The following is a 23,537-nucleotide window of genomic DNA, read 5'->3' on the forward strand; positions in this document are numbered from 1 at the left end:
ATAAAAAAAATAAAAAAAATGGAGGCATAGGAAAGAAGTAAAGTAAAATAAAATAAAATGCATATAAGAAGCAAGAGGCTAAAAGGAAACGAGGGCAGTAACAAGTTTTCCGAGGGGGCTTGCCAACGTGGCGTCGCCTATCTCCGAGGTCGCTGGAACGCGGGGGTGGGTGCCTCTGGTCGAATCCAGGATTCTTTCCATATTGATGAGGAATGAAGGGGAAGGGGAGGGCTATGGAGTTTTTCTAAGCCTCTCTCCGTCTCTCTCGCTCATGCTTTGTTTATGTTTCTATTCTGTTCGCATTCTCTCGTTGTCGTTCCATTCTGCAGGTCCATCATCTTCGTATGTTTGAAAATGGCATTGATCTAAACTAGGTTAGCAGCAGACTGTAGCTACTTGCCCTCGGTTTCTGTTTTTGTTCGGTCTTTCAGCTGGTGCCATGGCCATTGTCGTCTCATCATCCAGATTCGTTCTCTCTGCAGGTAGACGACGAGGAACGTAGGGTTTTCTTCACCCCGGTGCTCCGAATGCTTTGGTGACACAATCTTCGAATTGGACGTTTTGAGACCAGGCTTTTGTGTGGATTGTGTGCCACCAACCAACCAGGCAGTATGTGGAGCCTGTAGGCGAGGTGATCGGTTGTGGAGGAGTTGTGGAAGAGATGCAGTGCGGGGGCCGTGGATGGATCTATGAGAAAGGGGTGGAGTCCATGGCGCGGTGGACGACGAGCAGCTGTTGGTGAATCTGGAAGAGACGCAGGACAGAGTAGGGGAGCGTGACTGTGGTGGAAGTGTGATTATATGAGAGCTCTGGTGAGTGTGTGTGTGTGTGAGAGAGAGAGAGAGAGAGAGAGAGAGAAGGCTGATTTGTTGCCCTGTTGTGGCAATTATGGTGTGCATCGAGCGATTTGGGTGTCATCGATGGAGTTGATGGTGGGGATGTTGGCGTGGGCATTAGGCCAGGTTGGAAATTCACGGGTTTGGAGCCTCTGGATTCTTCTGGTTCTTGAATTTTTGGTTTGCTGACGTGCGGTGAGACGGGCGGGCGAAGGATTGGATTGCATGGTTTGATAATTTTGTGTTCTCTGGTGTTGGAGAGGCATCATATCCTTTCTGCTGCAGGAGTTTATGATGGTGTGTTTCTTGATCTTAGGCTCCGGGATTTGGTTTTTGTTCAAGCTTTGTGTTGTCTAGTTTGAGTTGTTGGACTCCTCTTACAGTGTTCTAGGTATCGCGTTAGTCGCTTGTCCATGATCTAAGATTTTCTGTAGCTTTGACTATGAGCCTTGATCTGTTGTTTGAGATTCTCGAGAAGAGTTACTCTTCGGTTTTTTGAAATTGTGTCCGCCCACTTTTCTCTTGTGCTGTTGTGGGACGGGTCGTTCCAGGGGTGGACGTAGCGGTGAGTGAGTAATCGATCGTGATGGTTGGATTAGCCTTGTCGACTCTACCTCTAGCATAGTTTGGAATCGAGTTGAGACTACTCCAGTGGGTTGTGATTTGCATTGAAAGTGGATTTATCTTTTAAATTTTAAATTTGCTGTAGAGCTCTCTCTTGTTTTCCTTGCCACGATGGGACTCTTCTGATGCTTAGGTTTGTTATTTTCTCATCGTTTTTCGAGTCTGTCGCAGTAAAATCAATCAGACTCAGTATATATCCCGGCTAAAAAGGTTTGTCTCCACTGCTGATTTTCTCCTTCTCATTACGCACATGTAAGTAAACAGGAATATTTGAGTTGGTGGGTCCAGTTTTTTTTGTGAAACGATTATATTGCCCTGTTTTTGTCTCATGATTGGAGAACACGAATGATTTGAGGTAATTCATATTGTGAATCTAAGCGTCCTGTCGCTGATAGTTGGACTTCTCTAATCTGATGCAAGTGGATGAAATCCAGGACGATTGGTTCTTTATCGGGTGGAGGCAGCGGTGAAGCGTTCCTAATTTTACAGCAGTATTGGGACGTGACTCCTCAGTGACTTCGAAAAGGTGACTGGTAAAAGTTGGTGGTGTGGAAGGTATGTCTGTGATGTCTTTGGAGGAGCTGGTGGAGCTCAAGTTCCGTTTGCATGACGGAACAGACATAGGTCCTAACAGATATGCTCCAACGACTACTGTGGCCAACATGAAGGAGAGTATCCTCAATCAGTGGCCAAAAGGTGTGTGGGATTCAGTTCTTCTGATTGTTGCTGGAGTGGCCATGTAATTTGGGGCATACTCATTTTATGGCGAGGAAATTTGAGCGGTGGAGTTTTGCGTTGGTGCAGAGAAACAAAATGGCCCGAAGTCGATTAACGACCTTAAATTGATAAATGCTGGTAAAATTTTGGAGAATACCAAAACTCTCGCTGATTCCAGAGTACTATTGGGGGAGATTCCGGGATGTGTGATTACCATGCATGTTGTTGTACGACCACCCTCGAACGATAAAGCTAGTGGTACCAAACCTCCATCCATCCCCTCTGGCTGTGAAGATTGCGCTTCTGATTTCTGCATTTGTCTGACATTTTCGGCAGTTTATGTGCTTGTAAGCACCACTCTCATTTTGGCTGAATTACACTAGCTGTTAATTTTTTTTTTGGTATGTGCACTTTTGTGTCTGCATCTGCCAGATATTCCGTTAAGTTAATTATATTTCTGCTGTGTTGTGATCTGCGTTGATATAGAAAAACAGCAGTCCGAAACCCCGAATAGCGAAAATTGCTGCTGCACTATACTTTAGCTTCCTGAAAGCTCACCGCATGTGTTGGAAGAAAAATTTGAACGAAAGCTTGAGGTTGTAGGTAGAAATTCGAAAGAACCTGGGTGATGAGGCACTGCTATTTGCTGCCCCCAAGTTCAAATCTAAGACTTGTTGGCTGAGCACAAAGTCACTCTGGTGCTGGGGGTGTTTCTGTCCTTCACCAAGCATCACTAAGATCCTGCAGACGTTTCTCTTGTACGGGTGATACATAGGTCAGTGCGAATGCAGCAGTAACTAGCTGTGAGAATTCTTTCGATTTCAATATTTTTTGTGAACGTTCCTTGGGAGTGGAACTGAAGCCATATGGTAAGGGCCAAAGAGGTAGGACAGGCGAGGATTGTGGTGCGCCTCTGTCCTGGAATATCATCTAACCAGTTCGATAGTGCACACTGAAGCGCCATGTAGAGGAAATGTGCACCTGTATTCAACAATATGGTGCACATTTGGTTATGCATGGTCTCCCAGTTTTTGATCCTCCCCAGACTTTTAGCCTGTTTGTGCTTGGCTGAGACGTCTTGCACAATGCTACCACTGCGGACCTATCTACTCCGTCTCTGTATCCAAAATGCCACTTCTGCTCCCGCTTATCTACAATTACAGACGGTTTGAACAAAGGTAGGTACCATATCCAACTTCGCGTCTACTTTTACGTCAGGTTCGTGCATGGCAAGGAGTCCTACACAGATGTGATGATAAGCCCATCTTACGTTCGACATTCACCTGGCAGATACTTGACAATGCTTTGAGGATCATCCCCACAGAGCTGTGTTTAATGATAGAAATCTAGTACCTATGGAGATCAGTTAGGTTAGTAATGGTGCCACAAGTTGTATTGCTGTCTTTACTTGTGTGCCTTTTTGTGTGATATTTATTTTGGAGTTTCAGTTAAGAAATATTGATGATTTGATTCTTGTCCTTTTCAGAACATTTACTTCCATATCTGCTTTTTACACAGTTTGTAAATGAAAAAGAAAATTGTGTCTGCACATTTGTTATGAAATTTGTTAACAGTTGTCATTTGGCATTTCACACATTGGCGCAGATACTAGTACCAATTTGTCAACGTAAGAAAGATGAACAAACGTGTAATCTACTTGTAATGATCCTGCTCTGGGTTCAAAGTATGTTGATGCTACATATGATCTTTCATGACATGTACAGCTTTAGTCTCTTGGTGCGATAGATCAATGGGTCCTTACAATTATATCCAGAATTCATTGAAAAACAGTGCCGAAAATATGAATTACATTCTGAAGAATACGTAGACGTTACATAAACGTCTTTTCCCGAAGTAAAGTTCTACTTCAGACGGCACCAGAATGAACAATTTGACCCCACGATGTACTAAGTAAAAAGGTAAACAAGCCCGCAACTTTTCAAATCCTACATACACGTTATGTGCACATTGAAACAGTCTGTTCCTAAGTTGGTGTTTCTAGACGCAAAGTAAGTGCGCTCTCTCTGTTAAGAAAGCAATCGACTACTGGATATCATCGACCCCGCCGTCTTCCTGCGAACCCATTGCAAAATTGAATAGAACAATCACATATTAGAATAGATATTTAATTGCTCTACGTGAATCAATTGTGAAGCACAATATAAACCATATACAACAATCACAAGGATCATTCTAAGATGAGATGAATAGAAAAGTGTATGAGACACTCACGCAGATTATGATCTACACTAACCGAAGACTATAGGCATGTTCGAGGATTAAGCTTTCTAATCTAACCCACCTGTGCCTGAATATTGGAAGAAATGTCTTGGTTAAGAGACCGGCGACAGATCCGTATCCTTGATTGATATGAGTCAAACGCACTTACGTCTGCATCCAACCATGATAGAGCAAGTAGGCATTTCAATTATAACCGGAGGCGTGTTACTTCTTCTCGAGGTCCAGAAATGCAATTTGAAGAGACCAGACTGTTGAGCTCCACATCACTCGGCCACTTCTTTGAGCTTGGGCACTCGCACGTACTCAAAATCATCGATATTAACTTTGTTCAAAACGTCCTAAGACACATAAACATGGGTAAGTAACAGAAGCTATTACCATTCCCAACCAATAAACTCAAGCTTCAAGAGCACAAGTCGAGCTCTGCTTCGTCACAAGTGCATTTAAAAACATCACCGTAAATTCAACATTGTGCACACCTTCAGCTCCTCATTTAAATCGAGAGATTTTTTCCGTGCGACAGCTTCTGCTACAGCACTGGCTACCGCACCTTCACGAGTTAGCGCCTTACTGGCAGCCATGGCTGCCCATTCCTTCTCATCCCGAGCCGTCAGAACATCCTTCCTGGGCTCCATTCACAAAGTCACAATACATTACTCAACCTCAAGCCCCAACTCGCTGCTAAAACCTCCGCAACCATCATTTTCACAAATTTCGAAGCCCTGGAACCCTAAACCAGACAACAAAAGAAAAGAAAAAAACAGCATACCTGCCCTGTTGCAGATGGGCTAGAGCCACAGATCCCAAAACGGTGAGAGAAATGAGAGGAACTCCAAACTTCAAAAACGGATTCCATCTCTTGACCGCCATCGCTACGCTCGATGCTCTACCCCGCCAATTAATAATCCATTCGTCGCTAACACGAGACAGAATCTGTATACTGGCAAACCACAAGGAACACTAAACAAATACTTGTGTTTACCACTGTCACAATTCCGAAAAACCCTTCCAAAACCATCGCAGAACTTCCAGGGAATGAAAGCTCTCGACAGAAAATGTCGTCAACCTCCACCGAGTTGGAAGTGTTCGTAGAGTTCCAATTTCGTGACGACGCGAAGCAAAACCCTAAAAGATGGTCAAGACAGCTACGTGGTTTTACTCTATATCTTTGCCCTAATTATCCATTTTTAGGATTTATGGTTTGGTTGACAAAAATTTAATATTTGTATTAATATAATTAGGGGAATGTTAAATAGATCCAGGTTTTCACTAAATTAATCTACCCATGATGAAGAAAATGTTAATCATGATGAATGTGGTTGGTTTTTATTAGTTTTGGATCTAATAGTGGAGAAATGAATTTTTAGTCAATTTTTATTTTTATTTTTCATGATGGTTAGGATGAGTGGGTTAATTTAGTAAAATCTTGGGTCTATATAACATTTTCTTATAATTATGATTTTTGAACAATTTTTATTTAAAAAATCTACTTTGATTTGCATACAAGTTGATATTATATATTTTCATTTTAGGATTAAATTTTATATATATATTCTTTTTTGTTAAGTCCTATTGATTAATTAAAAATTAAAGCAATGTCAAAATTCTATATCATGATTAGATATTGGAATGAGTCCAATTTTTTAATTTTAATTTTATATTTCAAAAAAGAAATCATGACATAACTACTTTTTTGTATGCACATATCTTCAAATTATTCAAATTAACACAAATTATTCTATTAAATTATATGTCTTATTTCCAATTCAATAATAAGAAGAATCCTACAAGTTATATTTTAATACAAACAAAATCAAACTAAAGATATATATACATACACAAATATTACAAAAATAAAATTTAAAACACAAGTATCAAAACTAATAAACATTTTTACAAGAAAAAATTATTCTACCTATACAATCTTATTATAAAATGTGAATTTCTAATCATAATGATCATTAATTTAAAATGCTTTGATTGATATTCTAATTCACAAATTTTAAAATCTAATCTTCACTTATTGATTCTATTTTTAATCTTTTAAGCTCTACATTTATTTGATTCCATTTATTTTTAGATTTCAGTTCTTTCTCTATAAGATTCTTATTATTTTTGCCAATATGTATTAAAACTTTACTAGCAATTTTTCATTGTCAACTTGATATTGTCTTTTAAGAGAGAGTTTGACCTAATCTCTATTCTTATATATTACTTGTATATGTAAAGCTACAATTTTATAATGATTGATAATTTACAAGTTTTTTAACATCAACAAAATATATATATATATATATATATATATATATATATATGTATTCATAGATACAAGTTACATTTTAGATTATATTTATTAGAAAGAATTTACATTTTTAAACAAATAAAATATCTATTTTACAACCTAGAATCAAATAAAATATTTTATAAATATTTGCATTTTTTAAATCTATATTTATTGTTAAGTTTTGTTTGTTTGTGCTACATACAATTATAATTGATTTTTAATAAGTCTAACAAAAAACACTTAAGTGTGTGCATCTCATGGCTTATAGTTTAAAACAAAATTTAATGAATTTAGTTCTACATTTTGACTTGGGCAAGTGTTGGTAGAAAAAAATGTAAGTCAAGTTAGACTAATCACTACATTAAATTTGACTTCTTTGCAAAATTAGTAAATTGTTGTCACCTACTATGTACAAAACATTGATATAGAGATTTTGTGAATATCCTTTTATAAATAATGTTTGTAAAAAATAAAAGTAAATTGTATTAGAAAACTTTAGATATCATCTAATAATCAATAGTAAAATTCTAATGCTATATACAAGATGTAAGTTTTTAAAGAATTATAATGAATTTTATTAGGTTGATTATATAGAATTAAAGAGAGAATCATGTAAAATTTGAGTGTATTATTACTATAGACATTCAAAAACCAATGATGAATATTCAAATCAATTGATAGAGAATATGTAAGATTTTTTTTTTTTTTTTTTTTTTTCTTTTTTCTTTTTTATAATTTATTTGACATGAATTTTTTTTCAGTTCAATTTTGTACGCGGGTCTAGTAGGTAAAGTGCAAATCTATCTTGTGGAGCATTCCAAAATATAGCCCAAACAGTATCTAACATTTGTTTTTTTGCTCATTACACTTCTATCGGCGTCAAAACGTCGCAGCGTAAGGGGCCCAAGTTTAGGGTTTAGCGAAACTACGGACCCACAATTCAGGTTCAATTCACCCTACCAACAATTATCTCCTGACTTTGAAGTTGGCAAGATCGCGTTGCAATGACGCAATTCCCAAAAAGGAAGTCACTTCGAATTATAGTCAGAAGGGCCCTGGCGGATGGATCGGACTATACAATGCTTCAAATCATCGTCATCAGCTTCCTCAGGCAAGCGCTCTGAGCCAGCGTGAAGCACCACAGAATCTACTGTGTTGCTTACCTCCAACCTGAATGCTAGAAACAAAATGTTCTCGCAACATATAATACTGCCCTGCGGTACACTGATGCTCTTGGAGTCGAGAGTGGTGAGAATGTCTAACAAGAGGCCCGCCCGATTTAGACAAGTGATGTGCAGTTCCATTTTCCCATCAACACGCTTCACCTCCACCTGTTCGAAAACTCAATTTATGATTTGGTGAGCTCTTGCTGAAGCGGGCAATTGATAGTCTTCACTTTGACCTCGTGAGATCACCGGCAAGTCATATTCCTACCGTGCTAGTTACCCTAATCCTATCAAGCTCATTGAATCCTGGAGATTAACTTTCATCTCAAATTCATGGCTATTGTTCACTGACTGGACTGTGTTAGCCAAGCAATAAAAATTTCCCTATATATGCTTTTTACACTGAAACAATTGAACTTAAAAATTCTTCATTTGTACAAAATCGGTTCAAGACACTAACCATGACTACGATATGACAAGCCCTCTGCGAATTAACTTATAAGGTCCTACTAGTCAATTAATGTACGTAGCTGATGCTCTTCATTGTCTCAAGTTTTCAGGTGAAAATATACCTCTGGATGCTCGTATGAAACATCATTCATGGAGCTCATGTTTATTGTTTGTGTTCCAGCTGGATCTTTAGGATGCAATCCTCCATCGACAGGGCTTGCAGAAGCATTTTGCAACGATGCCAGGTCGGCGTTGAGATCGCCCACACATTTTTGAAGTTTGAGTACGTGCTTGTATGCGTTCATCACAATAGAAACCCTCTCATCCTGAGAAAGATCAGACTCGAACTCAGAAAGGAGCTCCACACATTTAAAGGCATAACCACACAGGGTTTATGTCACAATGCTGTAAAAATGCAGATTAAGCAGCTGATATCTACATCACCGATGCGCGATATTCGCAACTCATTCTGATTCAAAACTTTCTAGACATTGCGAGGCATTCGAAACTGAAGGATGTGAACAAGTTCAAATTTCCTAAAATGGATTTCTGATAATAAGTTCAATCGTGTTTCTCACCTCAAACGTTTTTACCTCTCGACCGCTTGGTAACATCGATCTCAAGATAGCAAGTTGTTGATCCAGCTTGGCATTCTTGCGTCGGTGTTCAGGGAAAATTTTCTCAGCTGGGACGCCGTACGTTCGCTTCCCTGATCTTGGAACATTTGATTCCAATGTTTTGAAAACCTCCTCGTCCTCCGAATCGGATGACACATCAGATGCATACTCATCGTTTACAATGCCTTGTGTGTATGCTTCAAAATCTCCCCCTATGTTGTAAGGACTTCCAATTCCAAAAGCCATCGAGTACAGCGTCGAGAATGAGCAGCACTCAATGCACTTCGCTACTTAAAACAGTTCGGGTATGGTCGTAAAGTGGTGCTTCCCCGCGTGTTAGGTTTATCTGGCCTGAGGTTGGAGGATAAAACCAATGCGACAAATCATCAGCTGGAGTTTGCTACTACGTTCATTTAGGTACGTGGAGCTATTTTCGCCGGCCAGTACTCAACACAATCCTCCTCCAAAGCTTTAATATCCTTGATTATCACTCGGATACAAATTGAAACACAGTTGTAATTAAACAAAATATATAGGTCATGAAGATGTAGAAATTTCTGTGTACCCTTATTTCATGCATCTCCTACAGACTCCGCACTGCAGATTTTGGCCGATACAACGCACAGGAGAATAGGTAGTGAGGTACTTCATTGGTTAGGGGATGGCTTTAAACTCGGGCAAATTCTACAACTTATTCATTCACCTGTATTCGTTAGGCTTAAACGTGAACTGCGTCTCTACCTTTAGATTGAATTGGTGTCAAGACAAAGTCATGTCTCCCCAAGAGCTCCCTTCAGTACTTGCAGATGAAATCCAAGCAGACCAGCAGTCTAGCAATCAGCTTCCAGTCGAGGTCGACAAAAAAGTTATTAACAGACAGTGGCGACTCTTTGCTCGTCTGAGTTTCCTCAATACTGCAAATCTCAAGGATATCAAAAGTTTGGAAAGAAATGAAGTAAAACCACGAACTAGATACACATCTCTGAGTGATTACAGAACTGTATCACCAAAGCCCTCGGTGAAAAAATCCACTTGACTGCTCGACTATGTTTGCAGATGCAACTCTTCGCAGCTCATTATGTACTCAGCAAGACGAGGATCCTTCACTGTTTGCTGCGTAATATTCAAGACTTTTCAATTATCTGAGAAATAAGTTCATCTCAACGAGTATGGTCTTCTGATCTGTTGCATGCATGAACCTACCTATACCGAAAAAGATGCGAAGAGACCTGACGGATACAAGACTATCGTCAGTCCTTCAAAATGGGGGGAATGTAGAGTTCGGCATCCACAACCACATTCCAAGACCCTTGCAATGGATGTTCACCAAAATTAATTTTTATCAATGATGTATTTAATCCTCTATTATTAATTTGTTTTGTCTATGAACAGTAAAGAATGTCTGTGCGCGTTGCGTCTGTTATAAACTCATCCACTGTCTGGTTATGTTGACACAACTTCGACAACATTACGTCAGGCGCTGTGGTAAATTTCAAATCGTTTATTTTCAGTCCAGCGACCTCTTTTAATATGACACCATTTCTAGATGCATGAAATACCACTGACACCAAAGCCAATCTCATCTGACAACCATGACGGAATCACTGACCGCTTGACTGGTCGCCGCCTGACCAATCACTGGCGTGCGGCCATCGCTGTCCACAACTTCGCAGCAGTATTATTCAGCCCCTCCACGAAACCAAGAATTGTTGTATACGGAACACTCCATCAATGAAGGTCTGATCCAAACCGGTGCGCCACTAAGAAAGACAGAACGTACTCGTTGCACCGAATTACTTTTTAATATGCTAATACCACCACTGTCCCTGCTGAAAGTACATGCACCGAGAAGATGCTACAAGCAAGGGAAGCCGCGCGAGTCGACAGTGCATCGAACTAGGTTAATGCAGGCCTCAGAGTGGTCACTGCAGAAATTCATCAAACTCAATCGGACCTCAAATTCTTCAAAATTTGAAGCAATTGGAAAAATCCATCGCTGGATCACGCTAAAGACATGGCGCTCTTGCGTGCGGGAAAGTTAGCATAGCCAAAAAACACATCAAAGAAAACAAGGACGGCTAGCTCGGGCAATGCTCGGATGGGTGAACACTTATTAATATTAAACAATTACGCCAAAAAATAACGTCGAATTAAGCGATGGAAGTGTGACTATGCGTTTAGAGTGTGCGTAGAGATTTAGAGGTGGTTCCGTGCGACCAACGGAGTTCGTGCAAAGCGTGCTCGACTTCGCACTTCGCACTTAACTGGACTCCTGCAAAAAAATAAAATTAGCAGGTTCTTTTCCTGCTCGTTACGTACTCCAGCTCACATGACTAGTTGCACAATACGGTGGGAATGCGGTGCAGCACCTGATGCTTGGTGCATGTCATTCGTGTTAATGCTGAGGCAGATCTCGGGGCAAGATTAAAAACTAATTCCTCTGAAACCACTGTAGTCTTCCTACAACACTACCGCATGAAATCCGAGCTCCTTCGTGTTGTGGTGGCCCTGTTGCACCCGGTCATGTAGAGCACTGTCCACATTTCTCATATGTCTGCGACATTTGACGACGCCAGAAAGTGACAACGCCACTGCACCGGGCATCTATTTAGGCACGATCCCAGATTCCGAGAGACTTTTCAGGAAGATCGTTAATCGACTTGTTGAGAGTAACGTGAAATAAGATCTTAAAGTAACGACATGGTTTTGATTTGCTGCAACTACTCACTTAAACTGCTGCTTACCGAGGGTTGAATCTGTTTGACCTTCCTTGCTTCGAGCCAACCAGAGTAATATTGTTTTCCATGTTCTACTTTACATGACAAGGATTCTATCCGCTCAAAAAAATGCTTGCAAATTCGTGCTGTAGGCTGGAATCAATATACTTTGTAAATGCTAAACCATCTCATACATAGCTCGCTTCTATTATGCCGAAACAGGTTCCAAGTATCCTTGACAGGAATTCATCCTCAACCCTCAGGTTTGCTTCAAGGCTACATTCCATTGCAAAAAGCCTCGAAGAAGGACACACACACCACCGAAATGGAAAATAATTATAAATGTTAAATACCAGAAGTTGCTTCTTCACTACTGTAATTTTCACCCGTAAACGACATCACAAATTAAGAAACGACTTTACAATAATTTTACACTTTTTTTTCATTATCCTGCATACAATGGTTTTGGTGAAACCCTCGATAGCAGTAGACATATCTGCGTTATCAATTGTTTAACGAAATCTTATGATCTATGTCTGGCGCATATGTTTTGAAACTCATTGAGCTAAAAAATTCTTCAAAAAATTAATTTATTCTATATCTAATATTTAAATAATTTAAATTATATGTATATATATATATATATATATATATATGCAAAAAATATTATTAATGCCACCATAGTTTTGCTACTCCTACTACAATCTCATGAAAAATACAATCAAATTTTAGTCAATTTTTTTGTTTGCTATTGTTATCACAACTATTTCTTCATAGTTTAATATAGAAAAAATATCATACATATCCCTCAAGTATGTTGAAATATTAAGAATATCTATATATTTTTGATAATAGAAAATATACCTCTTGTGGTAATATCCTATCATATATAGGGAATCATTTTCTATTATCAAAAATCCAAGGGCATTCTTGATATTTTAGGATACTTGAGGTATATATTTGATTTTTTTAGATTGTATTATGTGCAAAAATATCCATTTTTTTAATATAAGTATAATATAAATAATATTTTTAGCCAAAGCTTTATTTTTACAACCATCTTATTAGATAGAATGGAAAAAAATCACAAATTATTGCCCAAAGACTAATTCACAATCTAGTGTTAGTCAAAACTAGCTCTACAATGTATTTTTCACAAATCTCCGATTTTATATTGTACATGACCAATGTACCCACAAAATGGCCTTTACAAGGTTGATAGAGGTTGAGAAGCTTGTCATAGCTGTTGTAGTGTACAACAATTTGAAACTTGTGATCCTAGAGCTTAGAGAAAAATCCCCCATTATCATCTATGAAGACGCAAATATGGACAAAGTGGTTGAGCTTGCCTATTTCCAGATGTTCTTTAACCATGGCCAATGTTGTTGTGCTGCCTCTTGCATCTTTGTCCATGAAAATATCTGCAACAAGTTTATAGAGAAATCGAAGGCTTGCACATTGAAGTGCTTTATTGGTGATTTGTTTAGAAATGGCATGGAACAAGGTCCTCAAGTGGAGAAGGGCTAATTCCACAAGGTGCTTGATTATATCAAGAGGGACATAGAAGAAGGTGTCAACCTTCTCATAGGTGACAATGAGCACATCAGTATTCCATTGTTAATTTTTAAATTATAATTTAGTCATTAGTAACAATTCAAATCTCTTTATTTTCTAACACAAACTAGGATGTTGGTTTGCAAGTGGAGGTCATTTGGAGAGCAAGGACTACTACATCAAGCCACCTATCTTCACCAATGTGAAGGAAGGTATGATAGTATCACCAAAAGGGGTACATTTGCTATTATCAAAAATATCAGGGATATATTTGTTATTTTAGCATATTCAAGAAATATATATGATATTTTTACTTTGATATATATATATATATATATATATTCTAAATAAATACTAAATATATACATTGAGTTGGTGATTGGATGTGGTGGCACTAACAAAAACTATGGTGACATTAGCAATACCTTATATATACACACAATAGTACCTTGCTTAATTAATAGTTTCAAAGAATGGAAATTTTATACATTATGCAAGGAATATTAGGTAAATGATATCAAATAATGAAGTTATATCTATTTGTTTATATATATATATATATTCGATTTTATTTTTATTTTAATGCTAACATGGCAACATGCCACATCATGCAAGCCAATAAAATGGAGTAAATGCATGGATAAAATGAGATTTCAATACTCCATGTGAATATGTATATACATATATACAAACAATCTGATCTATCCAATTTGAGATTGACTTTGCACTATTCTTGCTCTATTCTCTGTTGCTACTTCATTCATTCCAAGTGAACCAAAAACACAAGCAAAGGAAGACAATAGCTAATTCTAGAGGAGAAGTGAAAAAAAGCAACACACCATCCATTTCTCTTTCTCTCTCTCTCTCTCTCTCTCTCTCTCTGTGTATGTGTATATATATATATATATATATACATATTATATTCAGCACAATACACACTCTACCACATGGAGGTAGGAGGCAGGAGGGGGAGCATCACAGAGTGCAAGTGGGAGAGCTTGGTGTTGTCTTTTATCATCTTCTTCACAATTCCAGGCACATACTACTGTTGCTCTTGCCTGCTGCTGCAGCTCTCAGACAAACCCCAGAGTAGAGTAGACAGACAGGAGCAGAACAGTGCTGTATGTGACTGGGGAAACACGTACATATCCCCACGAAAAGCAACAGCAAGAAAGAAAGAGCACACTGTAGGTATGTCCTGCTGCTGCCTCATTTCCCCACAGTGCATAGAAAAGCTGCACAAGAAAGGATTGTGTGTGTGCACATCCATCTTTGCTCATGAAGTAAACCATGAATAGTAGAATGATGGGGTGGGAGTAGTGGAAGATGATGAAACCCTAATTTGAATGGAGGCTGCCTTTTTTCTCTCAAATTCACCTTTTTGGGTCATTCCTCCAAATGCTTCCATGAGTAGTCCTTCTTTCTCATATTGGTTTGGTGTTTTGTTCAATGCTAATGGCTTGTATTTTCCCATGAGATCTTGTTGAGGGTTGTGTCATTTTTATTTGGCCACAAGATCCAAATGTGTTTGCCCCTCTACTTGAAGTACAACTCAATTTCAATAAAAAAAAACTTACTGAATTTGTTGTGTATTGTATTCAATGATACAGCAAAGACAAAACCTGTGTAAAATAATTCTTTGGATGGATGACACAAAATATAGTTATTCTGAAGCCTAACAGGTTTACTTCTCTATTGTTTATCTCCAACCTTCATTTGGAGCAACACTAATCCAAACCCAACTCTGACAGTGCAATAGTAGACTGTTCTCATTTTGTGCATAATATGATACACAATATGTATATATTTCATGTTTTCTGGTTCAGTAAAAAAATTAGACAGATAAACATTTTCAATCTATATGTAGTTGAAATTTTATTTTATATCCTTCATATTGTCTCATTAATTTTGTATGAACTTAAATCAATTATAAGGTGACTGATTGTTGGATATACTAATATAACTAAGTTTTTACTGAATCCAAGTTAGAAAAATATTTAAAATGTAACTTTGCAAATGTAGTTATTTGCTCATTGTAAGATTTTTCTTCCAACTTCTATGATGTTTCAATTTCTTACCTTGTGTTCTTGCATAAATAACATGTAAATGGTCAATTGTATTAATTGTCTGTGATTTCAAAGTCTAGTGACTTTCAGCAAGTTGCTTAATCTCCATACATGTTGGGGTATAATATAAAATTTTATAATGGTAGATTAGCACTGAAAATACTTGTTATTTTTGGAAGGCTTCCAACCATATTTGAAGATATAAAGATTTCATCTTATTGTATTGAATATATTTTATTAATTATATCCTATTTTGAATAATTATGAAGCTAAAATAAAAAATTTAATAAACAAATAATTAAATTACTATACAAGAATTATGCAAGCATATTGCTACACTAGTTAAAAAATGATGTTACATAAGAAGGCGATGTACAACAATAAGTCCACCCTAACAAAATGGATTTTACTTGTATTGCAACAAGCAATTAACAAATTACAACTTTTATTCTAATTGATTTTTATTTAAACTGATATAACTATTTATAATAAGAAAAATTATAAGTATCATGACATGTATCTTTAAAATCTACATTGCATGATTTTCAAATTGTTCTTATAATTGAAACATTATTAAAATTATATATTTTAAGGATCCATACATGATTTGCAAAATTCAACAAATCATATGACATACTTGGCTCGTTAAATATGATGTAAAATTTATTTAAAATATTTTAACACTAGAATCGAAAAAAAATCATTGAGGAAATGTATATTTTTAAGATGCTTTAATTCCAAAATAATTTATAAATTGAAAACCGTACAAAAATATTGTCTCCTTTTGTAAACAATCTATTCTTCTTTAATTGGATATAGTTGTAATTTTCAAAGTTGAATAATAATATTGTTATTTATAGATTTTTGTATTATTTTATATATTGTGAAATAACATAAGTATTATGTGTCTTATTCTAAATATGTATTTTTTAGAAAAGATTATTTGAAATAACATAAGTTGAATAAATTTCACAAATAGCCTTCTATTGATCAAGTTGTGAAATTAGATTATATCATTAAGAATATATTCTTGCAATAAAAGATAGTAAAATGGGTTCTTTACATGAGATGGTTCAAGTGAATTTTTCATATAAATCTTATAGTGTGAAAAATATACAATGAGCCAAATATCCATTTTAAGAAAATTAACAAGATTATATTTTATTATATATAAGAAAAATATAATAATACATGAAAGATTAATCAAATGTTTGTGACGTCAAATTTTCTTATAAGTTTAATTTTTAATTACATGATATTTTTAGAAAAAAAGACTACATAAATCATGCTTGGGATGGGCAATTCAAATTTGGTGCAATGAATTATAAGTAGAAAAACCCTTTGGAATGACCAACAACACATGGATCAAAGAGCATTAAAAAGATTCTATCACCCTTTTTTTCTAACATTTGATAAACTAGAATCAAGTGAATCTTCACAGTAGACAAGGGACTTACGAGTTGAAGCTTTACAGCAGTACATATTCAATTGTTTGTTTTGGTGATCCTCTAAGACAAAATATAATGACACCAAAAAAAAAAAAAAAACAAAAACAATAAAAACAAAAAAAAACAAAACAAAACAAAATTGCTTCAAATTCAAATCGTCACCACTTTGGTTGATCATCAGAGCCACAAAACTGCTGCCACAAAGTATACACTCCATTTTACAAGATGTTATCACTGTCAGATCACACCTACTCAAAAGATACAACTATAAATATATATATATATATATATATACACACTAAAATATGTACCCTTTAACTGTAAGAATCAGCTTCTTTGAACCCATCCACAAGAATCTAATTTCGTCCAATTCAATCTATGCTACCAGGTGCTGTGGATCTAAAATTGGGATCTGGGTTGCACTGATCCCAACGGAGGAAAGGTGAGGCAGAACTGGGCACGTACAATGAGTTAGATTAGCATTCTACCTAGATTTTAATCGACGTGAAATCAAAGTCAGACACGTTCAGTACGCAGGAAGTTTCAGGGATTACTGACATGGGGATTTTTGCCTTGCCTAGATCCAATTACGTCTTGTAAATACTGGATTATGATCGGCAATGCGCAATATGAGTGAAGCGCAGCCCCCCTACTGAAACATGATTCGTGACATACATGGATAGTCAGCATGGCCACAGAGTTCTTATTGAAATCCACTAGTCAAGCGACCCTTTGCATAAGCAGCAACGTTTCAGTAACACACCTCGTAATTCCCGCTACAGCTTGAAGAACACAGGTCCACAGACAGACCACCATGAAGATATCACTACATTACGTCTCTACAGATACTTTCGTCTGCTCAAAAGCAAATAACATGTTCATCAGCTGATGTCGAGATTTGTCCGAGACCAAATGTAGCATCCTGAAGCGGGAAGATGTGCTCCATACCGAATAGAAATTCAGTGGAGATTGCAGCAGATTGAACTTTAGTGATAGTGCGTATTGCACTGCAGACATGTTGCAAAAGTTCAGTGTATGAGAATTAACAACTTCTATTCAAGCAGGGTCAATTTTTTCCCATCATATCTAGCTTAACAAAACAAATTAGGTATCAGAAGAAGTATGTGAAGAACTCAACCATGCATAGAAGGACAAGGATACAATGCTTTGTTTATTGATAAACTTGGCAATAAGCCTTCACGTGTTTAATAATAAAGCAATTGCCAAGTTCAGCCAGTACTAACGTTCTAAGAAGAGGATTGATCATTCTGTCTCAAGATAACGCTGTAGCGAACGAGCAAAAAGCCACTGGAATAATCTGCTACATTATATCAATGACTCATGCAAACTGTGGAATCTAGGTTGCAGGGAGGCACATGTTACCACAACAAGATACTTCTAACAGCTCTTGTCCTCGCAGGAGAACGGTCAATGCAATGACGACCCACAAAGTTACAAAGCTGCTGCTTACGCTGCAATCAATTGATTCTAGGAGTTATCAAATTCTCGGAAACCAAGAGATACAAGGTACAAATGTTGGAACACTAAACTCTAGCAAAACTGAAGTTTCCGTAAGAGCTAATCGTGTTGTGATGTAATCTGGTTGCCAGATTGAACAACACCACCCACAGAGGAGTTCGAAGAGGAACTAAACGAGGGAAAGTTCTCCAGCTGGAACGCTCCTCTTCACGAGGTTTGCCCATGCATTGTTGGTCTCTTCAATGACCTTCAGTGCATAATCCTGCCACATGAAGACGACAGGGGTAAATATCTAAAATGCAACATCAGGAGAAAGAAGAACAGAAGTAGGTATTGAAGCCAATACATTCAACAACGTTCATTGAAACATTCCACATTTGTGCCCTGAATATTGTGATCTTTTACCTTATCAGCAGGCTTGTTATCAAGACCAAACCTATTGGCGGGCTTTCCATCGGGGATCTTGTAATCTCTGAACCAGTCTCTAATTGCGGTCAAAGTGCCCTGCAACCCCGCACGTAAGAATGTAAGCAAGCTATCACCGATTGATCAAAGACTTGCACTACATAAGTGTTCCGAACTCTTTGCAACACATTTCCGATACTTCGAACAAAAAAAGGTCATGTCATTCTAGTTGACCTACAAAGTTTTGGTCATGTCATTTAGGTTAAACAAAGTTCCCAAACAATTCAAAACCAAGGCTCGTGAAAAGACCGACATCGCACGTACAACTTGACATACATCTATGTAAAGCACGACTTGATAGAAGTCTCTACAAGAGACCTATGTACACAGAATAATGAGTCTACAAAATGCAAAGAAGAAATTCATTGAATAAATACGTACTAACGCCCGTTTCCATAAGGAGGAAGACACTTAAAAGCAGTATGGCTTAAAATCAGAAGACTCACTGGGAAGTGCTTCTCGCAATCAGCCACGTTGTTGACCAGATCAGCCTTGGGATCGTCGATGGAGATAGCCACAACTTTCCAGTCAAGTTCACCCTCGTCAATCATGGCTAAAACCGCGATGGGTTTCACCTTAAGGACTTCTCCAATTTTGGCTTGCCTCTCCCCAATTTCAACAACGTCAACTGCGACAGTAACGTCCCAGTCAAAAAATCAGGAATGCACCAGGTCTCAGAAGGGAGAGACTGGAATCCTCACATGGCTCCATTCTGGAACCCTTTTGGAGGTTACACATCAGGATTCAAAACATAGCAATGAGATATTCACTCGCGACCATGAACCCACCTGGGTCGTTGTCACCGAACGCGTTCTCCACGTCAGAGTTAGAGTGCGAAGGGTCCTCCCATGTCTGGGGAAGAAGTCCGTAATTCCAGTTGATGTTATAACTGCCCCAGCATCCAACATAGGCTCAACGTAAGGTTTGGACCACGTCCAAGAAGAAAATTTATTTTAGAAAACGAGGGGGGATAGTCTAAGAGAAGAGGTGTCTAATAATTCTTTACGGCAACACATTGTGATAGGAAGTATGTTAAATCCACGAATACACAGTTAGGAACTTACGGGTAGAACCGGAGCTTCCCCTTCTTCGTGTCCTGCTTGATGGGAGTGCTGGGCTCCTCAGTCGCAACCTCCATCTTAGCACTAGTCTCCTTAGGGATCTCAACAACGAAGTTGTAGAGTCCGTCTCCGGCGTGGAGGGGGATATCATGCCATGGTGAGATCTGCTCAATACGGTTTGTCAGCGATCACTTCAATATGTGAGAATCATGTCATTACTACTTACTTATGGTTACTAATCTAAGTTCTTAAAGACCCTTTGATATCATGTGCATATGACATGTTAGTACCAAAAAGTGTCGTGAGGTGTACCCTAGACATAATACTGGGCTTTAGAGTGTAGATACGTAGCCAAGGATTGATACATATGATGTGACCTCAGACTAGGCACGACCGTGGGCATGAGCATATGGATTCGTTCGACAACTGCACCAATTTAAGCTTGCACCCAAGTGGTGAGGCTAGACAAATCTGAAAGACTTTTGCGTGAGCTACAGAGCACTGCAGTTTGATGTTCCAATTTGGTTTACCAAATCAAAGCTTCACGAGAGCACCCAATCGACCCATTCTACATTAGTGAATGCAGTGGTGCAAAATTTTCACCATCTATAGTTTGAATCTGTAGCTCTATCGAATGTAGTCCTACTCCGCCTACTGATTACAACTGAATTTGAACAGGTCAATAGTGCTAGAATGTGATAATTAATGATAACTTCAGGAGTAATACGATAAAGAATGTATCTTCTTTGACTTTAGGCGACGCTCCAAGATTAAGTAGTGCAATCGACAGCTACCGATCAAACACTAATTTAAATCCAGAAAGGCCATAGATATCAGTATTGAAAGCATGGCACTCACCGTCTTGCCAGACTTGTCAGAGAAGAAGACCCTGTACTCTAGAGACTCAGCTGCTCCTTCCTCCTTGACGGTATACTCTGCAGAGACGACCTTACAGACCTGGAATCTCCTGCTCTTCACAGCAGACCTCTGCACGAAAGATTGGTGCAGTGGGGCTGCCCTCAAGGAGAGGGAAGCAGCAGGCAACAATGCCGTCCTCTGTGAACCCTTCACCACTGATGAGTTCACGCACTGTGGCAAATGGGACACGCACCCTGCTGCCATAGCTCTTGCTGCCGCCATTGTCACCTAAAACTCCAAAAACAACGCCTCTCAAGTTTCCATCACACATCCTTTCAAACCAGCATCTTAGCCACCGTAAATACTATCCCCAATCATCGACTTCGAGACAGCTCTCCAAACACAACCTCGAGCTGCAAACACATAAACCTCTACCCAAAACCTCATACAACTCCCAGAACTCCACAGTATTCCAACACATCATTCATACATCACACACAACATCACTACTTGAAAAACCCTGCAAATTGCGCATACATCTTCCCGATCGACCCAACTAACCCACAATCCACCAAAAAAAACTCAAGACAAAACTCTTGATATTTCACATCTTACGCAAATTATCAACCTGAAAGTAAAGACAATGCAAATCAAGGAATGAGGCTGAACCCACCTGCTGCGATGCAACCTTGCGGACACCGCACGACGAGAACTGAGAGCACGAGAGAGCGAGCGAGAGACAGAGACGCAAGCAGATTTCGATGTCCTAGTCCAGGACCCTCCCCGTCGGAGTTTAGTGTGTGGTGCCTGATGAACCAGTGCATCTGGACTCACTAAAAACGAATATGCTCCGTTTTAGTGACTTACTAATCCTAACTTACAAACTTTCTCGCAGCGTCCCATGGGCCTGCTGAATGCCTAAGATGCTACGTTCCCGTGTGGGGAGCTCATGGGAACCCGAGAACGAGATAAGGAACTTCAGTTTCACCGCTCGTTTGGTTGTATGGGTATCCGTGTGGACTGGTCTTTAGCATCTCGGGAGGTCCGAATACCTTGAATCCTGACCTTTGATTTTGTGGCCATTAGTTTTCTTGGCTGCATGTGTATGGATGTATGTGTATGTGTGTACACACTCACAAGTGGAAACCTGTATCATTCAGCATATAATAATCATCTAAGCATCATTTATCATCCATAAATAACTTCTCATCCCTTCTTAAACTTTATCTATGATTAAAAAATTCATATTTGATTAGAAACTTCATCTAATATCTATTTATGCAAAATCCTAAATTCATTTCAATCTAACATAGGTTTATCTAACTGCTGATTTGTTCCCTAAAAATTAGTTTTACTTCGAGGATGTCACCTTGAGAGTTTATGTAGAAACTTGGCATATTGGAAGCGTTCGAGATATTGTTCTTCTAATGTTGGTCCTCTTTAGCCACACTCTATTCTTCACTTACACTATCTTCAAAAATAATGACCTCCTCCTTAAACTATCTTGCTCCCACAATTCAATTTCCAACCATATCTTGTATTTACTCCTGATTTTGTCAAATTGCAAGTAGCAACGAGCACATTCAGTCAATATAAGCAATCTTCAATATGAAGAATGCAACCAAAGAAAAATACTCTTGGCCTTGTCGTATCAAGATCATGACTTGGATTCCTACTTCAATGCTAAAATTAAAGACTTCAGGAGCATTGAAATGGAAACAATTACAAGATAAGTCATGATAAGTTTGGTTTAGTATTATATATGTAGGTTGTAGTTTTTGATGATGTCTACTATGGAATCTAGTAAGATGATGCATCTTCTTTGGATGATCACAAAAAAATTGCAAACTCAAGTGTAGGTGAATTCAACTTGGATGTTGGGATTGTCATGACCAAATGCAGCTCCAACTCATTTCCTAAACATTTTAAACCAAATCTTTGCTTCAAAAGAAGTGACTCTTTTCATACACATAAGTATCAAGGTGCACTGTCGTGATGTAACATGACTAATAGGTGAAAGAGTGTGGAAATTATTATAATGTAGGAGATCTTAGTTCAAAGCATTAGAGCAAATTATCTTAAGAAATATAGTTAATAGTCAAAAGGGTAGTAAAACTAAAAGGTATCAATGCTGCCTTTTTAGAAAGGTCACCTCTACTTACTTTGTAAGACCATAAATAAGGCAAAACAAAGTAGATTGGAAAAATAAATGATATAGACATCTTTAGAAGGAAGTTAAGATTAAATTATAGCAAAATTTACTTTAAAAAACTAGATATTGATACCTGGAGAGGGCCGATTATGAACCAGGATCGAAATCAGACCCTAAGGCACGAAACTGAGTCTCAACTACGACTCCACAATTCTTTTGCAGATCGAAGAGTAGAGTTTGATAACAAACTAGATAGGGTTTCTATTAGCATTGGTTTTGAGCAATTTGGATTTGTAATGACTTTATAAGAGCTTTACAAAATCAAGTTTGTTTTCAGATGATTTGGATTTTATGAAATAAAATACGATTGACGTTTTGGACAATTTCAAGAGTTTTGTATTAGATCTACATGTAAAAATTTGTGGGTTAATGGTCATATTTGTGCTTAATATATGTTGTGAATCTTAGCTTGATCTAATAGTTGAATTGAGGATTATTGAGGTTTAAATGGGTCAAGGTCTCAGAAAGTAGAATTTTAGGTCTAGTGAGGATTTTTAAGATTTCTTGAAATTTACTAGTTGAATTGGAGTAAAATTTGTGTGTGATGATATTAGACTTGTTTTCCTACACATATAATAATTTTGAAATCAATCGAACGGTTAAAAAGAGAGATATTGGCTTTGGAAGATTGGCATCAAAGTCAGAGAAGGAGGTTGGCCAACATCCAAGCTTATTTTGAGGTTATCGTCTATTTCGTAATTTCGATCTTTTTCAAATTTTTTATGCTTATTTTCAACTTAGT

The 23,537-nt window shown here is 37.8% G+C and overlaps 4 protein-coding genes and 1 pseudogene across 23 annotated transcripts; 2 read left to right on the top strand and 3 right to left on the bottom strand.

The window, feature by feature from the left end:
• Nucleotides 1-209: 209 nt before the first annotated feature.
• On the top strand, nucleotides 210-3,667 carry LOC112282418 (membrane-anchored ubiquitin-fold protein 3). Of its 16 annotated transcripts, XR_016503091.1 has the most exons (7): nucleotides 235-374; nucleotides 483-812; nucleotides 1,632-1,670; nucleotides 1,895-2,156; nucleotides 2,265-2,435; nucleotides 2,664-3,355; nucleotides 3,468-3,667. XR_016503091.1 is itself a non-coding variant. In XM_090250627.1 (6 exons), the coding sequence occupies exons 4-6, from the start codon at nucleotides 2,018-2,020 to the stop codon at nucleotides 2,778-2,780; spliced, it is 516 nt and encodes a 171-aa protein (XP_090106753.1). In that variant the 5' UTR covers nucleotides 210-329; nucleotides 483-812; nucleotides 1,632-1,670; nucleotides 1,895-2,017; the 3' UTR covers nucleotides 2,781-3,667. The 16 variants fall into 16 exon arrangements, 11 of the variants coding, with proteins under 11 accessions (XP_090106753.1, XP_090106757.1, XP_073390269.1 ...); XM_090250627.1 differs by having other exon boundaries at nucleotides 210-329; nucleotides 2,265-2,524; nucleotides 2,664-3,667; XM_090250631.1 differs by having other exon boundaries at nucleotides 210-329; nucleotides 2,664-3,667.
• A 265-nt stretch (nucleotides 3,668-3,932) lies between these two features.
• LOC112282419 (uncharacterized) lies at nucleotides 3,933-5,542 on the bottom strand. Its single transcript, XM_024519982.3, has 4 exons — nucleotides 5,188-5,542; nucleotides 4,898-5,042; nucleotides 4,480-4,756; nucleotides 3,933-4,250 (listed from the first exon to the last, which is right to left on the bottom strand). Exons 1-3 carry the CDS (start codon nucleotides 5,286-5,288, stop codon nucleotides 4,682-4,684), a joined length of 321 nt encoding a protein of 106 aa, XP_024375750.1. The 5' UTR covers nucleotides 5,289-5,542; the 3' UTR covers nucleotides 3,933-4,250; nucleotides 4,480-4,681.
• A 1,862-nt stretch (nucleotides 5,543-7,404) lies between these two features.
• Nucleotides 7,405-12,045, bottom strand: LOC112282268 (transcription factor SCREAM2). 5 transcript variants are annotated; one of them, XM_090250633.1, is made up of 5 exons: nucleotides 11,680-12,045; nucleotides 9,677-11,526; nucleotides 8,897-9,286; nucleotides 8,441-8,644; nucleotides 7,405-8,033 (listed from the first exon to the last, which is right to left on the bottom strand). In XM_090250633.1, exons 3-5 carry the CDS (start codon nucleotides 9,179-9,181, stop codon nucleotides 7,731-7,733), a joined length of 792 nt encoding a protein of 263 aa, XP_090106759.1. In that variant the 5' UTR covers nucleotides 9,182-9,286; nucleotides 9,677-11,526; nucleotides 11,680-12,045; the 3' UTR covers nucleotides 7,405-7,730. The 5 variants fall into 5 exon arrangements, with proteins under 5 accessions (XP_090106759.1, XP_090106762.1, XP_090106760.1 ...); XM_090250636.1 differs by having other exon boundaries at nucleotides 9,677-10,674; nucleotides 11,305-12,045; XM_090250634.1 differs by having other exon boundaries at nucleotides 9,677-11,207; nucleotides 11,305-12,045.
• An 807-nt stretch (nucleotides 12,046-12,852) lies between these two features.
• Nucleotides 12,853-13,179, top strand: LOC141045461 (aldehyde dehydrogenase family 2 member B4, mitochondrial pseudogene; annotated as a pseudogene).
• A 4,695-nt stretch (nucleotides 13,180-17,874) lies between these two features.
• Nucleotides 17,875-21,310, bottom strand: LOC112282889 (soluble inorganic pyrophosphatase 6, chloroplastic). The gene is made up of 7 exons (XM_024521028.3): nucleotides 21,257-21,310; nucleotides 20,584-20,871; nucleotides 19,729-19,889; nucleotides 19,453-19,553; nucleotides 19,111-19,292; nucleotides 18,605-18,703; nucleotides 17,875-18,461 (listed from the first exon to the last, which is right to left on the bottom strand). Exons 2-7 carry the CDS (start codon nucleotides 20,863-20,865, stop codon nucleotides 18,369-18,371), a joined length of 918 nt encoding a protein of 305 aa, XP_024376796.1. The 5' UTR covers nucleotides 20,866-20,871; nucleotides 21,257-21,310; the 3' UTR covers nucleotides 17,875-18,368.
• Nucleotides 21,311-23,537: the final 2,227 nt, after the last annotated feature.

Source organism: Physcomitrium patens, chromosome 5 (assembly GCF_059467195.1).
Source record: "Physcomitrium patens ecotype Gransden chromosome 5, ASM5946719v1, whole genome shotgun sequence".
Lineage (NCBI taxonomy): Eukaryota > Viridiplantae > Streptophyta > Bryopsida > Funariales > Funariaceae > Physcomitrium > Physcomitrium patens.

What these genes read in the sequence shown, in the direction of transcription:
- LOC112282268 (XM_090250633.1), bottom strand. Translation starts at nt 9,181, where the DNA reads ATGGCTTTTGGAATTGGAAGTCCTTACAACATAGGGGGAGATTTTGAA. An exon ending in GAGAGGTAAAAACGTTTGAG is followed by an intron (nt 8,645 to 8,896) that starts GTGAGAAACACG and finishes GATCTTTCTCAG; the next exon opens with GATGAGAGGGTTTCTATTGT. An exon ending in TTTCATACGAGCATCCAGAG is followed by an intron (nt 8,034 to 8,440) that starts GTATATTTTCAC and finishes GTTTTCGAACAG; the next exon opens with GTGGAGGTGAAGCGTGTTGA.
- LOC112282419 (XM_024519982.3), bottom strand. Translation starts at nt 5,288, where the DNA reads ATGGCGGTCAAGAGATGGAATCCGTTTTTGAAGTTTGGAGTTCCTCTC. An exon ending in GCCCATCTGCAACAGGGCAG is followed by an intron (nt 5,043 to 5,187) that starts GTATGCTGTTTT and finishes AATGGAGCCCAG; the next exon opens with GAAGGATGTTCTGACGGCTC. An exon ending in ATTTAAATGAGGAGCTGAAG is followed by an intron (nt 4,757 to 4,897) that starts GTGTGCACAATG and finishes TATGTGTCTTAG; the next exon opens with GACGTTTTGAACAAAGTTAA.
- LOC112282418 (XM_090250627.1), top strand. Translation starts at nt 2,018, where the DNA reads ATGTCTGTGATGTCTTTGGAGGAGCTGGTGGAGCTCAAGTTCCGTTTG. An exon ending in CCTCAATCAGTGGCCAAAAG is followed by an intron (nt 2,157 to 2,264) that starts GTGTGTGGGATT and finishes GCGTTGGTGCAG; the next exon opens with AGAAACAAAATGGCCCGAAG. An exon ending in TTTCGGCAGTTTATGTGCTT is followed by an intron (nt 2,525 to 2,663) that starts GTAAGCACCACT and finishes GCGTTGATATAG; the next exon opens with AAAAACAGCAGTCCGAAACC.
- LOC112282889 (XM_024521028.3), bottom strand. Translation starts at nt 20,865, where the DNA reads ATGGCGGCAGCAAGAGCTATGGCAGCAGGGTGCGTGTCCCATTTGCCA. An exon ending in CTGACAAGTCTGGCAAGACG is followed by an intron (nt 19,890 to 20,583) that starts GTGAGTGCCATG and finishes CGTATTGAGCAG; the next exon opens with ATCTCACCATGGCATGATAT. An exon ending in GGGAAGCTCCGGTTCTACCC is followed by an intron (nt 19,554 to 19,728) that starts GTAAGTTCCTAA and finishes ATGCTGGGGCAG; the next exon opens with TTATAACATCAACTGGAATT.